The 22461-nt window shown below is 33.3% G+C and overlaps 1 protein-coding gene across 4 annotated transcripts in view; it reads left to right on the forward strand.

Moving 5' to 3' along the window:
- Positions 1 to 22461, forward strand: part of WDSUB1 (WD repeat, sterile alpha motif and U-box domain containing 1) — an 80258-nt gene that overhangs the window by 13935 nt on the left and 43862 nt on the right. For 2 of the 4 annotated variants that reach the window (XM_044669848.1, XM_044669849.1), the window contains exons 3-5: positions 10865 to 10957; positions 20124 to 20217; positions 22371 to 22404. The exons of 1 other annotated variant lie outside the window; for it this stretch is intronic. In XM_044669848.1, the coding sequence (XP_044525783.1) occupies positions 10865 to 10957; positions 20124 to 20217; positions 22371 to 22404 (221 nt within the window). The remainder of the gene's footprint in view (positions 1 to 10864; positions 10958 to 20123; positions 20218 to 22370; positions 22405 to 22461) is intronic. One more of the 4 variants, XM_044669850.1, reaches the window with a different exon arrangement.

Below are 22461 nucleotides of genomic sequence, written 5' to 3' on the forward strand. Positions count from 1 at the left end.
GTACTCTGGTTTATGAGAATCCTTAAGTTTATGTTACTTGAAAAATATAAGGTTGAATTATGGGAAGGTCCTTGAACAGAGGTCCTTGAAATCCAAGTAGAAGGGACTAGTTTGGATTTTATAATATAGGCAATGAAAAGCCATTTAGAGTTTTATAAACACAGTAGTATTGTACAGAGATGTTTTCAATATATATGTAGTTTGACTCAGAGAATGGTAGCAGTGGGCAAGAAAATTGTTGATTTATGAGAGATTTTCAAATTTTTTTTAATATAATTACTTCTGTGCATTCTTATAGCATAGTGTTGGACTTAAAAAAGCATAAAGCTCTGATTTCGAATGAATCCTGCCTTTGATACTATTTGTGTGACCACAAACCATTTAACATCTCTAAGCCCAAGTTTCTATATATGCTATCTCATAGGGATACTGTGACATTTAGGATATCTTTAGATAATATATCTATAGCTTTTTGCAGTCTTTCCAGTAATATATAAGTAGTAACTATTATTATGATTATGGTGGTGGAACATTCACATTAAAAGGCTCATGCAGTGACAGAGAATAACAGTTCAAAAAAATAGAGGAAGTGAAAAGGAAAATTTGAAAGTGACATATAGTGGATAATTAAAACTATGAAAGCAGATAAATTTGTTTTCTAGGGCTAGAATTTGGAAAAAGAGAAATTGAAGGGTAATTCTTGAATGCACTCAAGGGGAAAGAAATGAAAAACAAGAACTAGGACAGGAGAGTGCTATGGACACTGAACAGAAAGGTATGATCAATAATAGATGCTGGTCAGGACTAGGAATAGGTCACTAGTTTTGGTGACTTTGTGATCATTGTGGTATGAAGAAGCATTTACCTCAACATCACATTGGGAGTCAGGGGGAAATGTAGAGTGAGGAATTGGAAACAGTTGTGGAAAATGTATTCAGGAAATTTGGCAGCTAGAAGAGACAATAGGGTCAAATGAAGATTCCCAGGGTAAAGGAATAACTGTGTATGTTGTTGTTCAGTCATTTCAGTTGTTTGACTTGTCAAGTGACTCATTCCAGGTCACATAGCTACTAAGGGAAGCTGGATTTGAACTCTTTAGATTTTCTGACTCCAGGCTGGGTGCTCTATCACTGTATTAGCTGCCCCTAGAAATAACTATGTTTGAAGCAAAAATGGAAAAACTTGTGAGGAGGGAGAGATTGGACCTTCTAAAGAAGGAGCAGATAATTGAAAGGAGTAAGAACTTGATTGCTCACAAATGGAGACAACCTTAGAGAAAGAAGATACCTTTCTTTCTCAGACAAGAAAAGGGAAAAAGATAGATATGGAGAAAAAAATAATGAATTGGAGAAAGGAGTATAAGAGAGCATTGTATGTTGTTTGGCCTCAATTTTAGCAAAGTAGATGAGTTCATTTATCTGAGAGTGGGAGATTGGTAAATAGTTTTGGGGATTTATTTCTAAGATTTAGAATAGTCCCACTGGTTGACTTTTCTTAAGATCAAGAAGCAAAAAAAAAAGTTACAGCTTTGATGAAAAATGTTTATAATATAGGAAAATTAGTTTGTGGCATTAAATTTCTTTGTGAATCAAGTAGAGATTTTTTTTAAAAAACTTTCTTTTACAAGGAATTATTTTTTACTGTGGAATAAAAAAGTAATTAAAATGATCGATGATCAACATAAGGGCTCTTGATTTTGTTGTACTCCAAATAAGTATGGTTTTTCTTTTTAAAGCAATACTCTGCAATCTGGGAATAAAAACAGAAAATACAGTGAGAGTGACTCAGAACTAGAGATTGGCATGGATGAAGGTCAGGGGGCCAGAGAAGTGTTTGTGTGTGTGTATATTTAGACTTATTTAAGCAGTGTTGGGAAACCCTAATGTAGAAACTCCTTTCTTTGGTGCACAGATCCAGTTTGCCTTCAATTTAAAATTCTTAGAGAGTTTTCTGAGGCCAAGAGAGGTTTGTGTTACATAGCAAGAATATATCAGAAGCAGAACTTACCACATATGATTGACTCTAAGGCTAGCCTTCTTTCCTTTATACCATATCTCTGCATCTAATTGAAGGTAGTGTTGGAGTACCTAAAAATAAAGTCTAGGAGTGGAATTAAGTGTTGTCATGACAGGGCTTATCCTAGTTAAATGATTTTGAGGCACCACTGAGGGTTTCTATCAAGTTAAGTAGTAGGTGCAGGTATATGAGAAAGTAAAATTAGTAAAAAAGATTTGGGTTAGAGAAAAGTACACCAACTTTGACATCGTAAATTTAGAGCACTGTCATTTATAACAAGGCTTATTGACTAACTATTGGTCTGGTCTGAATATAATATATACATGAATTACAAGTACATTCATGTTTGACTTTGGAAAACATAAATTTTGGGAAAATTGATCAATGAAGGGGGTTGCTTTGATTTGTTTTCCTTAAAACAGTTAACTAATTCAGTATCAGATCTCTGATATTTCATTCCAGATTCCAATAAAGTAAAATACTTCTTGTCACCAATTGTTGCATATTCCACATGACTGTACACAAACTTTGCAGTGGAAGTAGACTTTACCTTACTTTATTTGACAGAGCTAGCAAGATGGGTCATTTTAAATAGAGAACTATGAATGCACTGATTACTTCTGAAGTAATAATGTAATAGCAATGTGCCATCTCTTTTTCAGATGGAGCTGTAATAAATTAACCCTTATCCCAAAGGTCTGATAATTTTAGCATACTTAAATAGTTTATGACATTATCCTTTGTTTAAGTCAAAGATTTGATGAGTACAAATTTGGGAAATATGATTTATTTATTTTTACAAGTAAATTGAGGCTCAACTTTCCTTAAATTTCACAAATGAAAGTTTCAGTCCAGTGGATAGCAAGGAGAGGTGTATATTTTAATTACTTATTTTAACCCTGTGATTATAACAGTATTCTCTTTACCGGTACAAATCTCAACCCCTCTATACTTTGGTCTTTGTGGCCAAAGCTACACTTTTGGCTATAACAAAAAAAAGGTCAGTTGGTTATCAATATAATGGTGTCAAGCCTCTCTGAACTTAGGCTGGTATTCAGATACACAGGTAAAACACTGTTGGGCCCAGGCTTGAAGCCTTTCTCATTCACCTTATAGGACCTGAGAGTCTTATGATCCACTGGTATAGTTTTCAAGGACTTGGGTCATGATGGGTCACCAAAGAGTAGAGGATGTTTTACACAATTCATTAAGAAGAAAGCTTAAAATAATTTAAATTTATCAACTTATGAGAACCTGAGGTATATATCTTTTGACTAATTCAAAATCCAGTGCTTCCCAGATACAGTAGGATCTTGTTTTACATGAACTCAAAACATGCAAATTCAGGTATATATAACTGACAATTAAAAAAAAAGACTGGAAGATACATAAAATAAACAAATTTTAATTGCACACTAAATCCATACCATTTTCTGAAGTGGCATAAAGTTTTATGGCAGTTTGCTCAATTAGGCTCATTCTCAGTCTGAGAAGTTTTACTCATTACATTGCTTATTCCAAACCTCAGCTCTAGTATCAGTCTGTGTCCCAAGTTCTCACTTGACTCTGTCAGAGTATTGTTTCCTCTTTGTTTCATTAAAGCTATTTAGTTATTAATTATGGGTTCTAAGTATAAGAATAGTGATGCTGGTATCTCTGACAAGACTAAGAAAAGTCATAAAGTGTCTAGGTACGTTCATATAAGAAATACTTATTAAATAATGAGCTTAGCTATTATGCGCAATTTTCAGATCTTAGAATGTATTGGTCATATAAAACTAGGTCTTACTACACTATTTTTTTGATAGGGAGGGGACCACATTTTACCAGTGTTTAAACTAGCAAGTGGTTTGGTCATAATGTAACTGGAATCAAAATATTTTTAGTTTTTTTATTCAGTAGTAATATAGTAATTCTTCACACAACTCATATAAAATGAAAGATGATGCATTTGCCACGTTGTACCAGTATCAGCAATGCCCAGGGAGAACCAGTAAAAGTGAGGGTTTGGAAGGTACTAAAACAGGAAATTCGTTAAAATGTCATATAAGAAGATCTAAAAGAATCATAACTTTGATATGTATTGGACACAAGTGGTAAAATCATATATGAACTTTGTAGTAAAAGGTACAAAATACCTTACATGGAGATCTAGTTACTTAGTTAATTACTAATTGTATAAGATATCTTTTTGGTGTAAAACACCAGTAATCCTGGAGGGCTAAGTAATAGAACAGCACTAAAAGGTATGGATTCCTGCATTACAGGAACTTACAAACAAGTAGGGAAAAGATAAACTATATACATGAATGAATTGCAAACAGTTTCAAAACAGTCATGAAGAAGTATAATATAACATGCAGAATTGATATTATATATACATATTATGACATATAGTCACTGAAGTAATATGGAATATAAAAAATTAATCTGTACTAGTTTGAAGTTAATCTTGAAAATCTTCCTAAAGGAGTTGATTTTATGCCAGGTTCTTGAAAGAGAAAATATGGAGTTGTTGAGAATATTGATATATGCAAGAACCTGTGGGTAAGAATTGCTAAATCTTTTTTTGGGCCAGTAAGGGTCATTAATCAGATTAGATTGCTCAGAGGAAAGGAGCCACTAAGTAGAAAAAAATGACATGTAGGAAAGTTAATCATGGCCTTGAATACTGGGTTGTGGTGTTTACATTTCACATAGTGAGCAAATGAAGATTTTTGCTTTTTCTATTACCTAATACCTCTGGTACATTGACTTTTCCCTGAATTCTGTGTAGTAGTCATCTATACCACTCATGAGAATTTACACATACACTATCTCAAATTTTCTTAAACTTTATGTATATGTTACTCTGCCTCTTCAAGATTTTAAGTTCTTTGAGGGCAGGGACCATTTTCTTTACTTTGCTTTCCCTCATAGCTGTAGCACCTAATGTAGGACATCTAGATGCCTCCAAATACTTGTTGAATTCCAGATTTGTAAAAAGCTGAACATAGACTTCATCTTATTAAATAAGTTGCCAAAGTAGCTGATATCAAAATAGAATCTTGGGAGTATAACTATTGCAGTTATAAATGAAAAATATTTCAAAGATAGTATTATTTGGCTGTTAACTTCTACTCTCTTTCTTTTTATATATTTTGAATAATACAACTACTACATATGTATCTCATGAACAGCTTCTAAGCTTTGTCCTAAAGTATTTTTCTGAGAATTCATCTGCCAAATTGTGATTAATATATCTAACATATCTTAAAAATTAAGAATATAGTTTAAGTTACTGGGGATGTCAGCATTTTATAATATCTCAGACCTCCTGTTCCATCCCTATGCTCTACTTATAAAATGGTATAAAAATCTCCTCTCTTTTCCTCCTTAAAGTAAGTAAAAGGTCAGATTGTTCATGTTTACAAAGGAGAAACAAGATGAATTATATGGGCCTCACAGGAGAGGTTACTGAGTGATAGTGTTAAGGGGAGAACACTGGATGACAGTGTTAAGGGGAAAACCTGGAAGTGGTAATGGGGAGCAAAGGAGTATTTAAATCCTCACCTTGACCAGTGAGTTGAAAGGAATGAATCAAAGTACATCCCATACTGGATAGGGTAGCTAGAAAGACCATGTATTGGGAGGGAGCCAAATCTCAGAGCCAGAATACATAAGGAATGGGAAAGGAAAAGATACATGATGAAAGCAAGTCTGTTGCTAGTGGAGTAGGTATTCCAGAGGGCCCAGTGGAAGGAATATGTGTAGTGTTTGATTGGGACTTTGGAGTGATTGGCCGAGAGGAATGAAAATAAGGAATTGAGTAATGGGAAATGGGATTTGGAGGATAACATAATTCAGAATCACTGGGATGTAAAGGATATGGCCACATGGAGGTTTGTTAATTGTTAAATGAAAAATGTAGAAAATTTCAAAGTTAGTAGTAGTATCACCCACCTTCAGGCAAGGGGGCAATAACTTAGAGCAAAAGGAATGCCAGTACTCTCCTTCCCCAACATAAGAGACTGGACTAGGAATGGTACCCTTTCTCACACCTTAGCAACAGGAAACTGGTAAAATAGAATAGTACTTCTTCTCTTCCCACAGATGTTGGAGACAAGGCAGGAGTTACATAGGTTCAAAGGAAAGTGACCACCTCTCCACTTCATAATCTCAAAGGAAGCTAGAGGAGATTAGGAAGGAGGTACATACAACATAATGGAAGGTCTGCATCCAGGTAGAAGATCCCCTGCCTCTCCTCTTTATAGTCCTACAGGAGGCTGGAGAGATTAAGCAAGAGATGTGTACAACAGGATGGAAGGAGCAGCCAGAACCCTCCACTACCTTGACTACTCATCCTCTTTATACTCCTACTGGAGGCTGAACATCAGGCAGAAACTGAGCACAAATCACATTATATATATACATATATATATTACATATACTCTTTGTATTTGTGTATGTATGTTGGGTACTTGTGTGCATATCATATTTTGTTCAGTCATTTTAGTAGTCTCTGACTTGGTTATTTTTTTTGGTATAGATAATACTTGTGCCATTTCCTTCTCCAGCTCATTTTACAGATGAGGAAACTAAGGCAAACAGGTTAAGGGACTTGCATGGGGGTCACAAAGCTGATAAGTCATAAGCCACCTGGCTACCCCCTATGCACATGGTATACTTTCCCCTTAATAGAATTTAAACTCCTTGAGGGCATAGATTGTTTTACTTTTGCCTTTGTTTTCCTGGCACCTGCCACATAGAAGGTATTTAACAAATGTTGGTTAGTTGACAGGGGTATCAGAAGGAGGAGCAATGTTGAGAGGAAGACAAGCTTGGTTTTGGGCATGGTATATTTAAGATATTAATGGGTTGTCAGGGTAGAAATGTCATATAGGCAACTGGAGATGATCTAGAATTCAAGAGAGATATGCTAGTTCCTAAAAATCTTTTTGTTATCAGTTAGTCAATAAACAGATATTGGGTTCCTGGCCTTTCTTTAAAGGAAAAAATAGCTTGGTATGAATCAATAATGCTTGCATTCCCTATTTCTGAGAGAAAATCAATCTGTGCTTTTTTGTTTGTTTCTTTACGAAAAGTAAGAATGGTGGCATTTCAAGTCCCATGATGTTAGAAGAACCTCCAGTGAAATGGTAATGAATTGAGTGAATAGCTATAATATTTGTGAGTATTCGAAGACCATGCAGATTGTGCATTTGCTAGTTTATTTTAGACTGCTTTGTAAATTAATGAAGTTAATCTAATTAAGTAAAATTAAAATTTAGCCTTAATATCACTTTAATTTAAAAATTTCTTACATGTGAATGTATTGTATTTTGGGGCCAAAACCTTTTTTTTTAGTTAGGAACATATTTCTTAAATTTTAATGAAAGCCATAGAAAATGGACATTAATTAATTAATTAATTAATAATAAGATTATTCACTTCCAATGCCAGTTTTCCAGGACACATCTGTTAGATAAAATTATTAGACTAATACAATGTTTCAAGAAAACACAGTATTTGCAGAATGAAACTTCAATCAATTGATTTATTTCGTGTTATATCAAATAGGCACATTCCAGAGCACCAATATTCCATTTTGAACTTTGGGTAGAATTGTTTAATTCTATGGATGGAGCATGATAATCCAGTCTAATTTCCACCTCAGTGGTTTTCCAGTTCATTTCCTCTATTTTCTATTCCCATACAACCTTTACTTAGATTCCCATCCCAATTTTCATAGCCTGACTTTCACAGGCCCACTCCAACTGAATTTGCCCATTCATTTGAACTCCTTGAAACTTTCATTCTTAAGCCCTGGAACCACTATTTCCAATACTTCTTCTATTTAATAGTAATTTAATTCTCTTTTTTAAAATCCTATCTTTTCATATCAGTATTGATTCTAAGAGAGAAGGTAAAGGTTTAAAAAAATGAAGATAATATTTTAAAAAAGAATGCCTGTTTTGCCCATTCTGCTTCTCCTTTAGTCCATCTCTCTCATTCTTGGTTCCATTGTCTCCAAGCTCTGATGACTTCATGGTCTTCTACATTAGTATTCCACTAGCTACAACCTTAGAATTTATTTCCCTCTTAACCATTTTATGTTTCCAACTTTAAAATCTTCATCCTTGGTATATAATAATAAAATTGAACTGACTTTTATTCATTACACATTTATGGTGTGGAATCTCAGCTTAGCCATCATTACTATTCAACAATTCTTCCCTTCTATATACTCTTCCTTTTGTTGTTATTATTATTAGTTACAGTGAGGATTCTTTGCCCTTTCCTTTTTTAACTGTCTGCATGTAATTCCAAATTGCTCTCCAGAATGGTTGGATCAGTTCATAGTTCCACCAACAGTGAATGAGTGTCTCCATTTTTCCATATCCCCTCCCACATTTGTCATCCTGCCCCCTTGTCATTTTAGCCAATCTGATGAGTGTGAGATGATATCTCAATTGTTTTCGTTTGCATTTGTCTAATCAATAGTAACTTAGAACATTTTTTTGTCTACCTATATATGGTTTTGATTTCTTTTTCTGAAAATTGTCTATATCTTTTGCTCATTTATCAGTTGGGAAGTGGCTTTTATTCTTACAAATTGGCAAAATTCCCTATACATTTTAAATATGAGACCTTTATTTGAGTTTGTCTATTAAATTTTTTCTTAATTTTTTGCTTTCCTTTTAATCTTGGCAAATTTGTTTTATTTATACAAAACTTTTTCAGTTTAATGTATTCATAATTATCCATTTTATGTCTCACAATGCTCTTCATCTCTTGTTGACTCACAAATTCCTTTTCCATTTATAAATCTGATAGGTAATATGTTCACTGTTCTTCTAATTTACTTTTGATAACTCCTTTTATGTCTAGATAATGTATCCATTTTGATCTTATTTTAGTAAGTGGTGTAAGGTATTATCTATACCTAATTTCTGCCAAGCTGCTTTCAAGTTGTCCCAAGAATTTTTACTAAACAATGATTTTTTATCCTAACAACCTGGATATATATTTTGTCAAAAACAAGGTTACCATAATCTTTTACTATGTTTGTTGTATATCTGTCCTGTTCCACTGATTTACCTTTCTATTTCTTAACCAGTATCAGATAGTTTTGATAATTACTTCTTTATAATACAATTTAATCTGATGCTGCTAGACTTCCTTTACTTTTTTTTGTTACTTTTTTGATGTTCTTGCTCTTTTGTTCTTCCAAATGAGCTTTGTTATTATTTTTCTAACTCAAATAACATTTTGGTAATTTAATTGGGATTGCATTGAAAAAATAGATTAGTTTAGATATCATGTCATTTTAGTTATATTGGCTCTGCAAATCCATGAACATTTAATATTTCTCCAGTCATTTAGATCTGACTTTATTTGTGTAAAGAGTGTTTTATAATTATGTTCATGTAGTTCATGGGTTTGTTTTGGCAAATATGCTCCCAGGTATTTTATTCTATCTGTGGCTATTTTCAATGTAGTATCTCTTTTTATTTCTACTTACAGGACTTTTTTAGTAGTATATAAAAATGCTGATGATTTATGCGGGTTTATTTTATATCCTGGTACTTTGTTAAAAATATTGAAGTTTCAACTGATTTTTTGTTGAATCTCTAGGGTTTTTTTTACATATACTATCTTGTCATTTGCAAACAGAGATAGTTTTATTAACTTTTTGCCCATTTTGATTGCTTCAATTTCTTTTTCTTCTTATTGCTTTTGTTAGCATTTCTCATACTATGTTAAATAATATTGGTGTTAATGGGCATCCTTGTTTCACTCCAGATCTTATTAGGAAGACTTCTGGCTTCTCCCCATTATTTTTATTTGCTGATGGTTTTAGGTAGATGCTTTGTATCATTTTAAGAAAAAATCCATTTATGCCTGTTTTCCGTGTTTTTAATAGGAATGAGTGTTGGATTCTGTCAAAAGCTTTTCCCACATCTATTGATATAATCATATGGTTTTAGAATTATTTTGTTATTAATACAATCAATTATGTTGATAGTTTTCCTAACATTAAACCATCCCTGCATTCCTGGCATAAATTCTATTTGGTTGCAATATGTAATCTTTGTGATATATTGTGTAGTCTCCTCTATACACTCTTTTAATTCATTATATCTTTCCCCATGGTGATTGTCTAAAACTCTACTCTTTTAAAATAAATCCTTGAACATAACCACATATCTCTATATGATGTCTTATCCTCTTACTTTATTAAAATGATTGAGTGCAGCTGACATGCCAGTTCTTTCAACATGGTTATTCATTAAAATTTCTCAACATCCTCATCCTTTTACCTTCTTATTACAAGAGATGTATCCTCCTATTCCTTGTTAAGGCCAACTCTTTTATCTATACTATTGATCACATTCTTTCCTATTTCCAATAGGATGTTATTCCAACAAGTAATCTTATCTCTTTATTCAATCATTCCTCCCTCCTTGCACCTCCCTTTCCAAAAAATACCCATCTGCCCTATTCAAGTTCAGTTTACTTTCTCTTTTCTTCTCACTGTCAGACTTGAACCTATATCTAATGTCTCTTCTTCCATATCATACAAGTGCAAATTCACAAATTCTTCTATCACTTGTAGGCAAGTCCTGGCACTATGCCCTTGAAAAAATGTAACTGATTATTTTTGGAGCCTCAAAAAGATGTATAACAATAATATACTTCATAAAATCATTTTTTTCTTATGTTAGAAGAAGAAGTTAGGTGAACACTGCTAAGGAAAAATGCTTGAATAGGATATTATCATATCTTAGTATGAAAAAAATCTTTTTTCTTGAAGTCTCAATCCATTTCAATAATTTGATTCATTTAAAATATTTAATTTTATCAGGTGATGTACATGGCCTCCAGTTTTTCCGAATGGCATCGTGTGGTCAAGACTGCCAGATCAAACTTTGGGTTACTACACTTTCAGATTTATCGGGTATGTATACGTCTAGAATCATGTGTAAATAATTATGATGACTATTTTTATTGGTCTTTTTTTAAAACAGTGACCAGGATACATAAAACTGTTTTGACATATTTTTTTACCAAGTAAGATCATTACATCAAAGAAAACTGTTGTAGGCCTTGAGTGAGGCAAAAAAAATTTAGATAAGACATTGTTCTTGCCTTTATGAAAGTTACAATGTAATTGAGAGGATGACATATAACTCAACATATATTAAATGATAACTTCAATAGAGAGTTGCCAAGCAAAATACTATGTAAATTTTGAAGGGAAAGATTTTTAATGAGAAGATCAAAGATTTTGTGTCTCAGATATCCTATATTTATGTATTTATTTTCCTTGTATTTTCTATATGCTAACATATGTATTTGTTATCTCTCCAAATATGAGCTAAGTTTCCTGAGGGCAGGACTGTCTTGGTCTGTTTCTTATCTGTATATCCCTAGCACCTAGCACAGTTCATGGCATATAGTGGATACTTTATAAATATTTGTTGATTGAAAGCTTCACTTAGTTTTGAATTGGGCTTTAAAGGTAATAGGCAAAAATACAATAGGTAAATGAGGGAAGGAGGACATTCTAGTATAATAGCAGAATGGCAAGAAAACAGCATTTTAGTGGGACCCAGTTGGATTGGAACTTAAAGTGCATAGAAGTTAGGGGAAAAAATAGGATGGTAATAGGCTGTACTGTGCTTTGAAGGCTTGGAAAAGGAATTTGAACTTTGGGAAGTGAAATAGAGCTTCTGTAGGTTTGTTTGTTTCTTTTTACCAGATTAATGCACAAGGTAAATATCTTCTTCATATGCTATGAAAGCTAGATTAGAGGAGGAAGAGATTGGAATTAAGAAAACTTATCAAAGCTTCCATAATAGTTTAAACATGTTGCAATCTAGGTCTTTAATAGAGCCTGTAGTCATCCATGTTATCCCAACTTTCTGTATGCTTGTCCCACTATATCCTACCTTTTCTTTTGTTCCTTCTACCAAATAGTTTAAGACCCTGAGAGAACTCAGTCTGAGGCCAAACCACTATGGACAATAAAAATCTACTTGAACTCATTCTTCAGTGATAAACAAACCCCTCCTTGTTCATATTCTCTTCTTCCTGAATGATTCTGTACCTAAACGGTCATTCATTTTGATCTGATCCCTTATTTCCATTTACCTCAATCCACCTGTTCCACAGCTTCCAGTGTCTTACTTCAAAGTTACTCATGCCTTCAATTATGTGTCTGGAATACTCCATAAACAGATAATTTATATGTTAAATCATTTTCTTTCCCTCTCCTTCGATCTTCTGGCTCTGAGGGAGCAAGTTATCAGCCACCCTTTCTAGCACTGACTGTACTCTCATTCCTTCTGATTCACAGGTTAAGGTGGTGATGTTGGAATATTCCTTCCTCTACTCAGAGACTTCAACATACATTGCCATTGCTCACAAATGTACTGCTTCTTTGTTATCATTCCACTGCCCTCTCTGCCTTGCAACCCAAACCTTCTTTTTTTTATCTACACTGATCTATAATCTCTTCACCCTTTAGTTCTTTCTGGGCTCTAAACTCTGCTCAGTCTAAAGACTCGCAAGCTCCAGACTCACTTCTCCAACTGCCTATAAGACATCTTAAACTGAATGTTTGTAGACATCTTAAACTCAACATATCTAAAACCAAACTCATCATCTCCCCTCTACTCCCACCAGCCATTTCCCTCTTCCTAACTTTCTTATTTCTGTGGAAGGCAACAACATTCTCCCAGTCATCCAGCCTCACTACATAGATATCCTTCACTCCTCACTTTCTCAGCCCTGATCTTCAATCTTGTGCTGGGGCCTATTGATTTTATCCTTGCAACATCTTTCAAATATACCTCCTTACTTCCTTTTCTACCACTACTACAGCCTTGGCACAGGTTCTCATCACCACATACATGGACTATTGCAATAGTCTCCTGTTGGTTTGCTTGCTAAAAGTTTCTCCCCACTCCAGTCTATCCCCGACTCATCTATAAAAATGATCTTCCTAAAGCACAGATCTGACCATGTCTTCCTCTCCACTTCTGCCCCTGGTGTATGTGTGCACATGTATGTACACACACACACACACACAAAATACTCCAGTGGCACCTTGTCACTATTAGGAACAAATATAAAATTCATTGTTTGGTATTCAGAACCCTTCATAACATCTCCCACCTTCACCCCTACACACTCTCTAACCCAGTGACACTAGCCTCTTTGCTATTTCTTGAACAAGATACTCTGTCTCCTGACTCTAAACATTTTCTCTCTATATATTCCATTGCCTGGAATGCTTTCCTTCTCCATTTTCATCTCTTGTCTATCCTAGCTATCTTTGTATCCCAGCAAAAATCTCATTTTTTATTGGAAGCCTTTCCCAATCCCCTTAATTCTATTGCCTTCCCTCTGTTGCTTATTTCCAATTTATCCTTTTTTATAGCTTATATAGTTGTTTGTAGAGACTGTCTTTTGCTTTTCTTTGTATCCCTAATACTTAACATAAAACCTAACATATGGTAGGAATTTAATACATTTTTATTGACTAGTTATCTTCTGAAACCTTGGTTCTGTTGTCAGTAGATTCCCTTCATGTTGGATCTGTTCCTCTTGTTTTCTTTCCATCTCCTTTGGAATCCACAAAATCCGACTTCTCCCAAATAATATTGTATCCCTTACTACTCTCTCCAATATGGGATATACCTTTATTCCTGACCCTCTTCATCCTTTCTTTTCCCAGCACCCTAGTCAGAAAGAGGACTATATTTCAGCGCTTCACTCTTACTTGGAAATTCTCCTCCTACCACTATCAACCATTGTTCAGCAAGCAATTTCTTATCAGCCTTTTTTGAGATTCATTTCATTTAGATATATCAACTTACCCATTTTGCTTATTTTCTTCTGCCCCTATTAAATACCCTTTTTTCCCCAATGAGTTTAATACTTGGTTCACAATCTTCCTTTCACCAAACCTTGCTCTTATACTTAGAGATTTCAATTTACATGTTAATATCCACTTACATATATTCAGGTAACCTTCTTTGTTCATGATGAAAAAATTAGAAAAAAGATACATATCTTATTCTATACTTATTTTAGTTTTCTGAAATTATGATTGATCTCTATTTTTTAAGAGTTCTGAAGTCTTCAAAGTTTTGTTCTTTCAAATTATTGTGGTCTTTGCATAAATTGTTCTCCTAGTTCTGCTGATTAAATTATTATTAGTTCATGAAAATATTACCAAGTTTCTCTGAATTCTTATTTATCTTCTGTTGTAGTATTATTCCATTATATTTTATACCACAATTTGTTCAAACATTCCCCAATTTCTTTTCAGTCATTTGCTACCACAAAAAGTCTTGCTTTAAATATTTTTGTACTTATAAGTACTTTCCATCTGTCTTGACTTTTTGGAACTATATGCCTGTTATTAGTATTGCTTGATCAAAGAGCACAAACAGTTTATTGACGTTTTATTTATAGTTCCAAATTGTTTTCCAGGAGTTAGACTAATTTAGAGTTTGCCAACAGTTCATTAAGGTACCTCTCCTCCTGTAACTTCTCTAACATTTGCTCTTTTCATTCTTTGTCATCTTTGCCAATCTGTTGTATGTGAGATGAAAGCTCAGTCATTTTCATTTGCATTTCTTATATTACTAATGATTTGGAACATTCTTTCATATGGATATAGGTAGCTTGCATTTATTTTGAACATTTCTTGCTCATATATCTCATCACTATTCTTTCATTAAACCAAATTTGCAACCTTGGAATCATTCTCAACATTACTCTCTTCCTCTAGATTAAATAGGTTCCCATTTCATGTTGATTCTCCCACTAGGATGTAGGATTGTATATTTGCAAAACCCCTTCATCTTACAGATAAGGAAACCAAGACCTATAGAGATGAGGTGACTTCCTCACAATGTAAGTGGCAGAGCAAGGCCAATGTATGCAGACAATATATCATAACAGAATGCCCCAATAAAAATAACCATAAAGAGGAAATGTAGAAAAATTCATTATCATTGAATTACTAGAGTACTTAAAAAACCTTTTGGTGCAACTGTAGATTGCTCTAAAGGTCAAGTAGCAACAGACCAGTGTGATATATAGATTTCAATAATAAGTTTAGTCAAAAAGGTTAAAGAACAAAGTGACAAATGGGAGAAGATTTTGCAAATGGTAGCTTTGATTGCAAATAAAATAACTACTTGTGTGGCTTTTTGCTAGTCATTTAACTTCCATGGGCCTCACGTCTGCATCTGTGGGATATGAACCAGATGGCATCTAAAGTCTGTTCCAAATCTAGGTCTGTGATCCTATGAATAATATTCATAAGTTTTAATGGACTAATATGAATTGACTTTAGCCAATATCCATCTACATATATATGTGTAGATAATAATATATGTGATTTTTGTATTTCATGATTGAGATTCTTCTGGTCTTAACATTTTACTCAGCTCTATATTTATTATACACCTACTATGTGCTAGGTGTTGTGCTAAGTGCTAGAGATACAAAGGCATGAGACCATCCCTTCTCTTAAGGAACTCATTCTAATGAGAGAGATAGCATGAAAGCAACTCTGTACAATTAGGATCTATACAAGATAATCTGGAGATAACCCACAGAGGAAGGTACTAATGTTATAAAGTATGGGAAAGACATTTTATTGCAGGTTGGATTTTAGCTTGAACTTAAAGGAAACTGGAAGACAAGAAATGAGGATGTTAAATAGTCCAGATACAGGGTATAACCAATGAAAATACCTTAAGTCAGGAGTTGAAGTGTCTTCAAGGAATATATAATTTGTGTGTGCAAACTCTGAAGGTAAGAGTTTTATGTAAGCCTTTCAATGCCAAATAAGAGTGGGGAGGGGTGAACTTGAGTGTGACTGGGAAGATGGTGAAGGCCACTGCAGTAATAAAAAAGTTAGGAAGAAGGGATGGTTTGGGCATAAGGATAATGAGTTCAGTTTTGGACATGATAAATTTAAGATAAATATGAGACTTCTAGGTCAATATGTCTAGTAAGTGTTTGGAGATGTAAATATGGAGGTCAGCAGAGAGAAGTTAGGATTGGATAAACTAGATATAAATGGAGATAATGATGCCTAGTGAAGTCACCAAGTGAAATAGTTTAGAGGGAGAAGGAAAAAGGACCCAGGACAGATACTAAGGAGATATTCATGGTTAGGCATGGCCTGGATGAAGATCCAAAAGAAACAGAGAAGAAGTAGTCAGGTCAGAAGGGTACCAGGAGAGAACAGTGTCATGAAAATGTAGAGAAGAGAGTATCAAAGAGAGAGAGTTATCAACAGTGTCAAAAACTTTAGAAAGGTCAAGAAGGGTAAGGATTCAGAAAAGGCCATTACATTTGGCATTTAAGAGATCATTATAACTTTGAAAAGAACAGTTTGAGTTGGAAGACACTATACAGAATTAAGGTGACAGTAAAAGGAAAAGGAAGTGGAAACAAAAATTTTAGCTGTCCTGCTCAAGGTGTTTAGACATAGAAGGAAGGAGAGATAAGGGATAGTAAGTAATGGAGATGGATGTATCAAGTGAGTATTTTGAAGACTGGAGAGACACGAGATGTTTGTGGGAAGCAGTCCATAAACAGAAATTAAAACTGAGAGTCAGGATAATAAAGACTTCCAAGTAGTAGAGAAGAAAGAGTAGAATGGAGCTACTTGTACATGTTTATTTGTACATGTACATTGCAAAGGGTTTACCTTGGTGATGAGGAGGGCCACTTCTTTGTATAAGGCATTGGTGAAGAAGGTAATGGCAGGAGGCCTATGAGTGATATCAGATGAGGCAGAAGAGAATAAGAGGGAACTTTCAGGCAATGTCTTCAAATTCAGGTGAAATAGGAGGCAACATTCTTAACTGAGAGGATTGGGAAAAAGGAAGATATGAGAGATTTGAGGAGAGAGGGGAAATTACAGAAAAGCCTCTATAATGAGTAGAATAGTGAATCAATTAGGTATGTAAAAAAGATTACCTTGCCACAGTGAGGGCTCAATTGAGTTTATATAACAAACTTTAAGTGAACCTATTTAGCACAGTTATGAAATTTTCTTTAGCTTTATTTAGCATCTTATGAATAGGAGTGAAGGCAGCTGAGAGATGATGAGAGTAATTCAAGGCTGAGGCTTGGCAAGAAAAAATAGAATAAGAGAAAGGGTCTCAGGAATAGGACAATGTAAAGTTAAGTTGGTTTACCAAAGGATCAAGATGAGGAAGAGAAAAGAGTATATCTAATGGAGGGGTAAAAGGCAACAAAGAACTGAGGGATGGAAACTTTGGAAGTAGGATTGAAGATAAAGAACAGGATTTTGTTTGATTGGTAGCTGTTCTCATTAGAGGTAGCTAATATATCAAACGAGTGTTTTGTTTGTTTTTTATATTGACACAATAGTGAATTGAAATTAAGCTTTTGTGGGGCAGCTGAGTGGCTCATTGTGGATTGAGAGCCAAGTCTAGAGACAGGGAGGTCCTGGGTTCAAATATGACCTCAGATACTTCCTCGCTGAGTGACCCTGGGCAAGTCACTTAACCCCAATTGCCTAGCCCTTACCACTTCTCTGCCTTGAAGACAGACAATAAGGGTTTTTAAAAAAGAGAGAAAGGAAATTAAGCTTTTGCTCTCAATATAAATTGATTGGTTTTTAACATGATTTTGATAGACTAACCAGTTTATTAATTATTTTATATATTACTTTTTAAGCTTTCTTTTTTAAAAATAGGAAATATTAAAAGTAGAATGTTCTTTTTTTCTTTTCTTTAAAATTGTGTCAATGCCTTTGGGGCTTTTTTCAGTCCATCCATTTCTTGATATACCTTTCTCTGCTTCTTTTGAACATAGTTATAAAACAGAAAAAAATAGGTAAGTAAAAACAGATAACAGAATGGCCCCATCTCATAATGCAGCATTAAAAATCTGTAACCTTTGATCTGAGAAAATATTTCATTGCTTAGTTCTCAGGGCCAACAATGGTTATTATAATCTCTCAACTATTAGCATTTATTTGTTTATGTTACTGTAGTTATTCTGTATATTCTTTTCCTATTTCACACTGCCTGAGTTAACACAGATTTTCCCATACTTCTCCAGATTCCTCATGGTCATCATTTCTATCTTGCAATATTTAATTGTACTCATTACATTCATATACCATAATTTGTTTAGCCATTTCTCTTTTTTTGGTGTTGTTTTTAATTTTTTACTTTTATTTAAAAATTCAATTTTATTTTATTTTTAGGTTTACATTCTCTTTCTCTCAATCCATACCTTCCCCACTCCTACTGAGAAAGCAAGAAAAACTATTACAAATATGTATAGTTGTGCAAAAACAAATTCCCTCATTGGCCACATCAAAAACAAAAAATGCTCAGTCTTCATTCCCAAGTCTATCAACTGTCTTCTTGTAGGATGGGGAACATGCTTCATCATGAATCCTTTAGAATTGTGATAGATCTTTATTTTAATTAAAATTCCTAAATCTTTCAAAGTTGTTTATCTTTATAAAATCTTTGTTATTGTATAACTTGTTCTCTAGAGTCTTCTCACTTTGCTTTGCAACATCATTTCATTATAGTCTTCCTAGGTTTTTCCGAAACCATCCCCATCATCATTCCTTACAGTACAAACATTCCATCACATTCACATACCCTCACTTGTTCAGCCATTTCCAAGTTGATGGGCATCTTGTCAGTTTCCAGTTCTTCCACACTACAGAAAAAGCCACTAAAATTTGTTTGAACATGTGAACCCTTTTCCAGTTTCTTTGATCTCTTTGGGAGTATAGAATTAATAGTGGTATCACTGGATCAATAGTTTGGTCAGAGTTGAACAAATTTTGGTTATAATTCCAAATTCCTTTTAAAATTAGCCATTTTTTTCTTAATGGGCAGTCAATTTATTTCCTGTTTTTGCCACCACAAAATGCATTGCTATATGTATATTAATTATAATATTTTGTAAAAGAATCATGGAAGGGTTTTAATTTGCATTGGGAAAGAATATTCACTAACAAAATCATAATCTTTTAAAGGTGAAGTAAAGAAGATTTCACAATACCACTTTATGAATAGTTTGAGATATTTATTTCCATTCAAGATTATTTTGTGTTTGGGCTAGTTGCAAACAAAATTTTATATTGCAAAGTGAAATGTGTAACTTAGAAAGAAGAAAAAAATTAGAAACATTTTATACAAGATGATTACAAAAAAAAAAACCTTGAACATTTTATATGAAGTGATACAAAATAAAGTGAGCAGAACCAGGAGAACACTACACAGTAACAGCAAAAATGTACAATGATCAATTATTATCAGCAATACAAAGATCCAGGACAACTTCAAGAGATTCATGATGAAAAAGGCTGTCTATGGTAACACCATAGAAGAAACTGATGGACTCTGAATGTAGATTGAAGCATACACATACCATTTTCCCCTTTATTTCTTCTTTGAATTATTCTCTAGTATAAGCAATATGTATCTTCTTTCACAACATGGTAAACATGGAATTATATAGTGCATGATAGTATATGTAACCATATATTATCTTCTGTCTTGGGAAGAAGAAAGGGAAGAGAGGGAGGGAGAGAACATAGATTGCAAAATGTCAGAAAACAATTATTAAAATTGTATCTATATGTAATCTAGAAAAATATGCAAAAAATAAAACAAACATTATCTAAAAAAGGTTTAACATCAGTTTACTTTTTCATATCATTAACACCTATTTTTTATTATCTTTTAAAGATTTGAAGAATTGTATTGATTCCCTAGGAAGATTTGAGATTAGTCATTGATTTGTGAAGAAATAGCCACAGTACTATTGTTGGTACCTCGTTTAGTTGTTTGGGGTTTTTTTCCCAGAAAGTTAGAAAAATGTATGTATTTTCCACCACTTAATAACATTTTATTTTTAAATATTCATAATTAGCTTTATTTGGGATATTTAAAACTAATTGATATATTTATAGTTAATGAGATTTGTGCTTACTAAAAATTGTCAGAATGTTATAAAGTTTTTGCTTTCAATATATGGTATTTGAAATTCTAAATATTATTTTACCATTTATCTTACTATATTAATTGCAGGTTTTGAATTGAAGTATAAATGTACACTGAGTGGACACTCTGCTCCAGTTCTGTCTTGTGCTTTTTCTTACGATGGTCAGATATTAGTTTCAGGGTAAGCTATTTAATTTGTTTGTTGTAATTTAATTATATTTTGAGTTAGGGAAGACTGGCAATATAATAAAATGAGCTGTTTTCAAGTCTAAAGGCTGTCTTCTTAGGAAATAATACAAAAAAATTATTACATATATGATGAAATAGTTTCACTTTTAAAATGTGTGCTATGTGAAATTAATGAACCTTGTTCTCCAAAGTTCTCTCACTGCTTTTTTGTTTTCGTTTCATTTTCTTTAGATTGAAATGGTAGCATGTCCATTATAGTGCTGTAATTCCTCCTGTTTTTCCTATGATGTGAAAATGAGGAAGAGATAGAAGGAGCTCTCTGGGAAGTGCTTCAGTTGTTTTTTTGTTTTTTTATTTTTAAGTGAAATATATGAAGCAGGTTCTCAGTTAAAAAGGTGGCAAGAGAAGGAACTATGTGAAGTTTGAGGAGAGATGAAAAAATTTGGGGAAAGCTACTATGGCAATTAGGATATGAATCAATTAAGGAGATGTAAAAGGATTACCTTGTAGGAGAGAAGGTCCAGTTAAGATTATGTGGCATAAATTCATAGACCCATTTAGCAAGGTTTTTTGTTTGCCCATATCGCTGCAAATCTACAGCACATAGTTTGCTTCTTCTTCCACATATACAACAGTTTAACATGCTATGCAAGCTAACTTCTTTTGTTTGTCTAGTGGCCTACCATCTCTTCAGTGAATTTTTTAAAATCATCCTTTTCTTATTACTTTAAAAATTTTTGGTAACCCTAGACCCTTCTGCCTTTTCTTCCCCAAATCCTCTAACTCTCCCCCAAAAATTGAGAGAAAGAAAAACAAAACTATTGTATCAAATATACATAATTTTTAAAAATCACAACACTGTTCATGTCCAGAAATATATATATATATTGTTTGAGTTCATTACCTTTGTTAGAAAATGGGGTACCATTTTCAGAGTCATTGTTGTTTATTGATCAGAACTCTTAGATATCTCTTAGTAGTTTTGCTTTATATTGTGATCATTGTATAAATTGTTTTCTGGGTTCTCCATATTTCACTCTGTGTTAAGTTCTTACAAGTCTTCTCATGTTTATCTGAAATCATCCCTTTTGCCATATCTTAAGGCACAGTTATTATATTCTGCTACATTCTAACATCATAATTTGTTCAGCCATTTGAGATATTGCTTTAAATCGGTAAATAAAATCATTAATTTTTTTTAACCCTTACCTTCCATTTTAAAATCAATACTGTGCATTGGTTCTAAGGCAGAAGCATGGTAAGGGCTAGGCAATGGGGTTTAAGTGACTTGCCCAGGGTTACACAGCTAGGAAGTTTCTGCGGTCAAATTTGAATCCAGGACCTCCTGTCTCTGGGCTTGGCTCTCAATCCACTGAGCCACACAGCTGCCCCCAAATAATATCATTATTACTGCAGAACATGTTGTCATAGTCTTTGTTTTAGATAATACATACCTTTTACCTGCTATCAATCTATATTAGTAAAGATATAAATTTTGGTATTGTCTTTCATAAAGAGGAAAAATAACAAATTAGAGAGCACTTCCTTTTAATGTATAAAATTTCGTTTATAAGAGACTTCCTGCCCTTTAGAGGGATTTCAAGTGACTCTTTAGTCCATCTTTAAGAATAGTACATGTGACCGCAAGACCAAATTTAGAATTATATATTTAAAAAGATATCATAATGCAGAATTATTTATAATCGTACATCACCTAGCAAACAATAACTGTTTTTCTAATGTTTCTTTCTTGTTTGATCCATTACTTTTCAAGAACTAGAAATGTATTAAAAAAAATTTTTTTGCTTCACAGATGTCTGTTCTGATTACAGCTGTTTGTCAATTGCACCTAACACATATTAGTCTTTTAATAAGATTATTTTCCATTTTGGAGAATAATTATGTATTTGAAAAATTGATTATGACTAATTCTTTATACCATTAGAATGATTTGCTATTATTATCCCCTATATTCTGTTTCATATGTTTATTTTTAAGTTGTTTTTTGATTTGAAATGTACATACATGTTTAAACTTCTTTTTCCTTATCAAAATGGTAATGTTTAGATACAGTTTATGTAAATTTAAATTTTTTTCTACTTATAAAAACATTCCCACAAATTTTTCTTTTTCTCTTTTTTAAAGATCTGTGGACAAATCTGTGATTGTGTATGAACCTGTAAGTATTTCAGAACCTAACATGGTACATGCATATATATTTAGAAGAAAAAATACC

The sequence above is a fragment of the Gracilinanus agilis genome, chromosome 3 (assembly GCF_016433145.1).
Source record: "Gracilinanus agilis isolate LMUSP501 chromosome 3, AgileGrace, whole genome shotgun sequence".
In the NCBI taxonomy this organism is placed as follows: Eukaryota; Metazoa; Chordata; class Mammalia; order Didelphimorphia; family Didelphidae; genus Gracilinanus; species Gracilinanus agilis.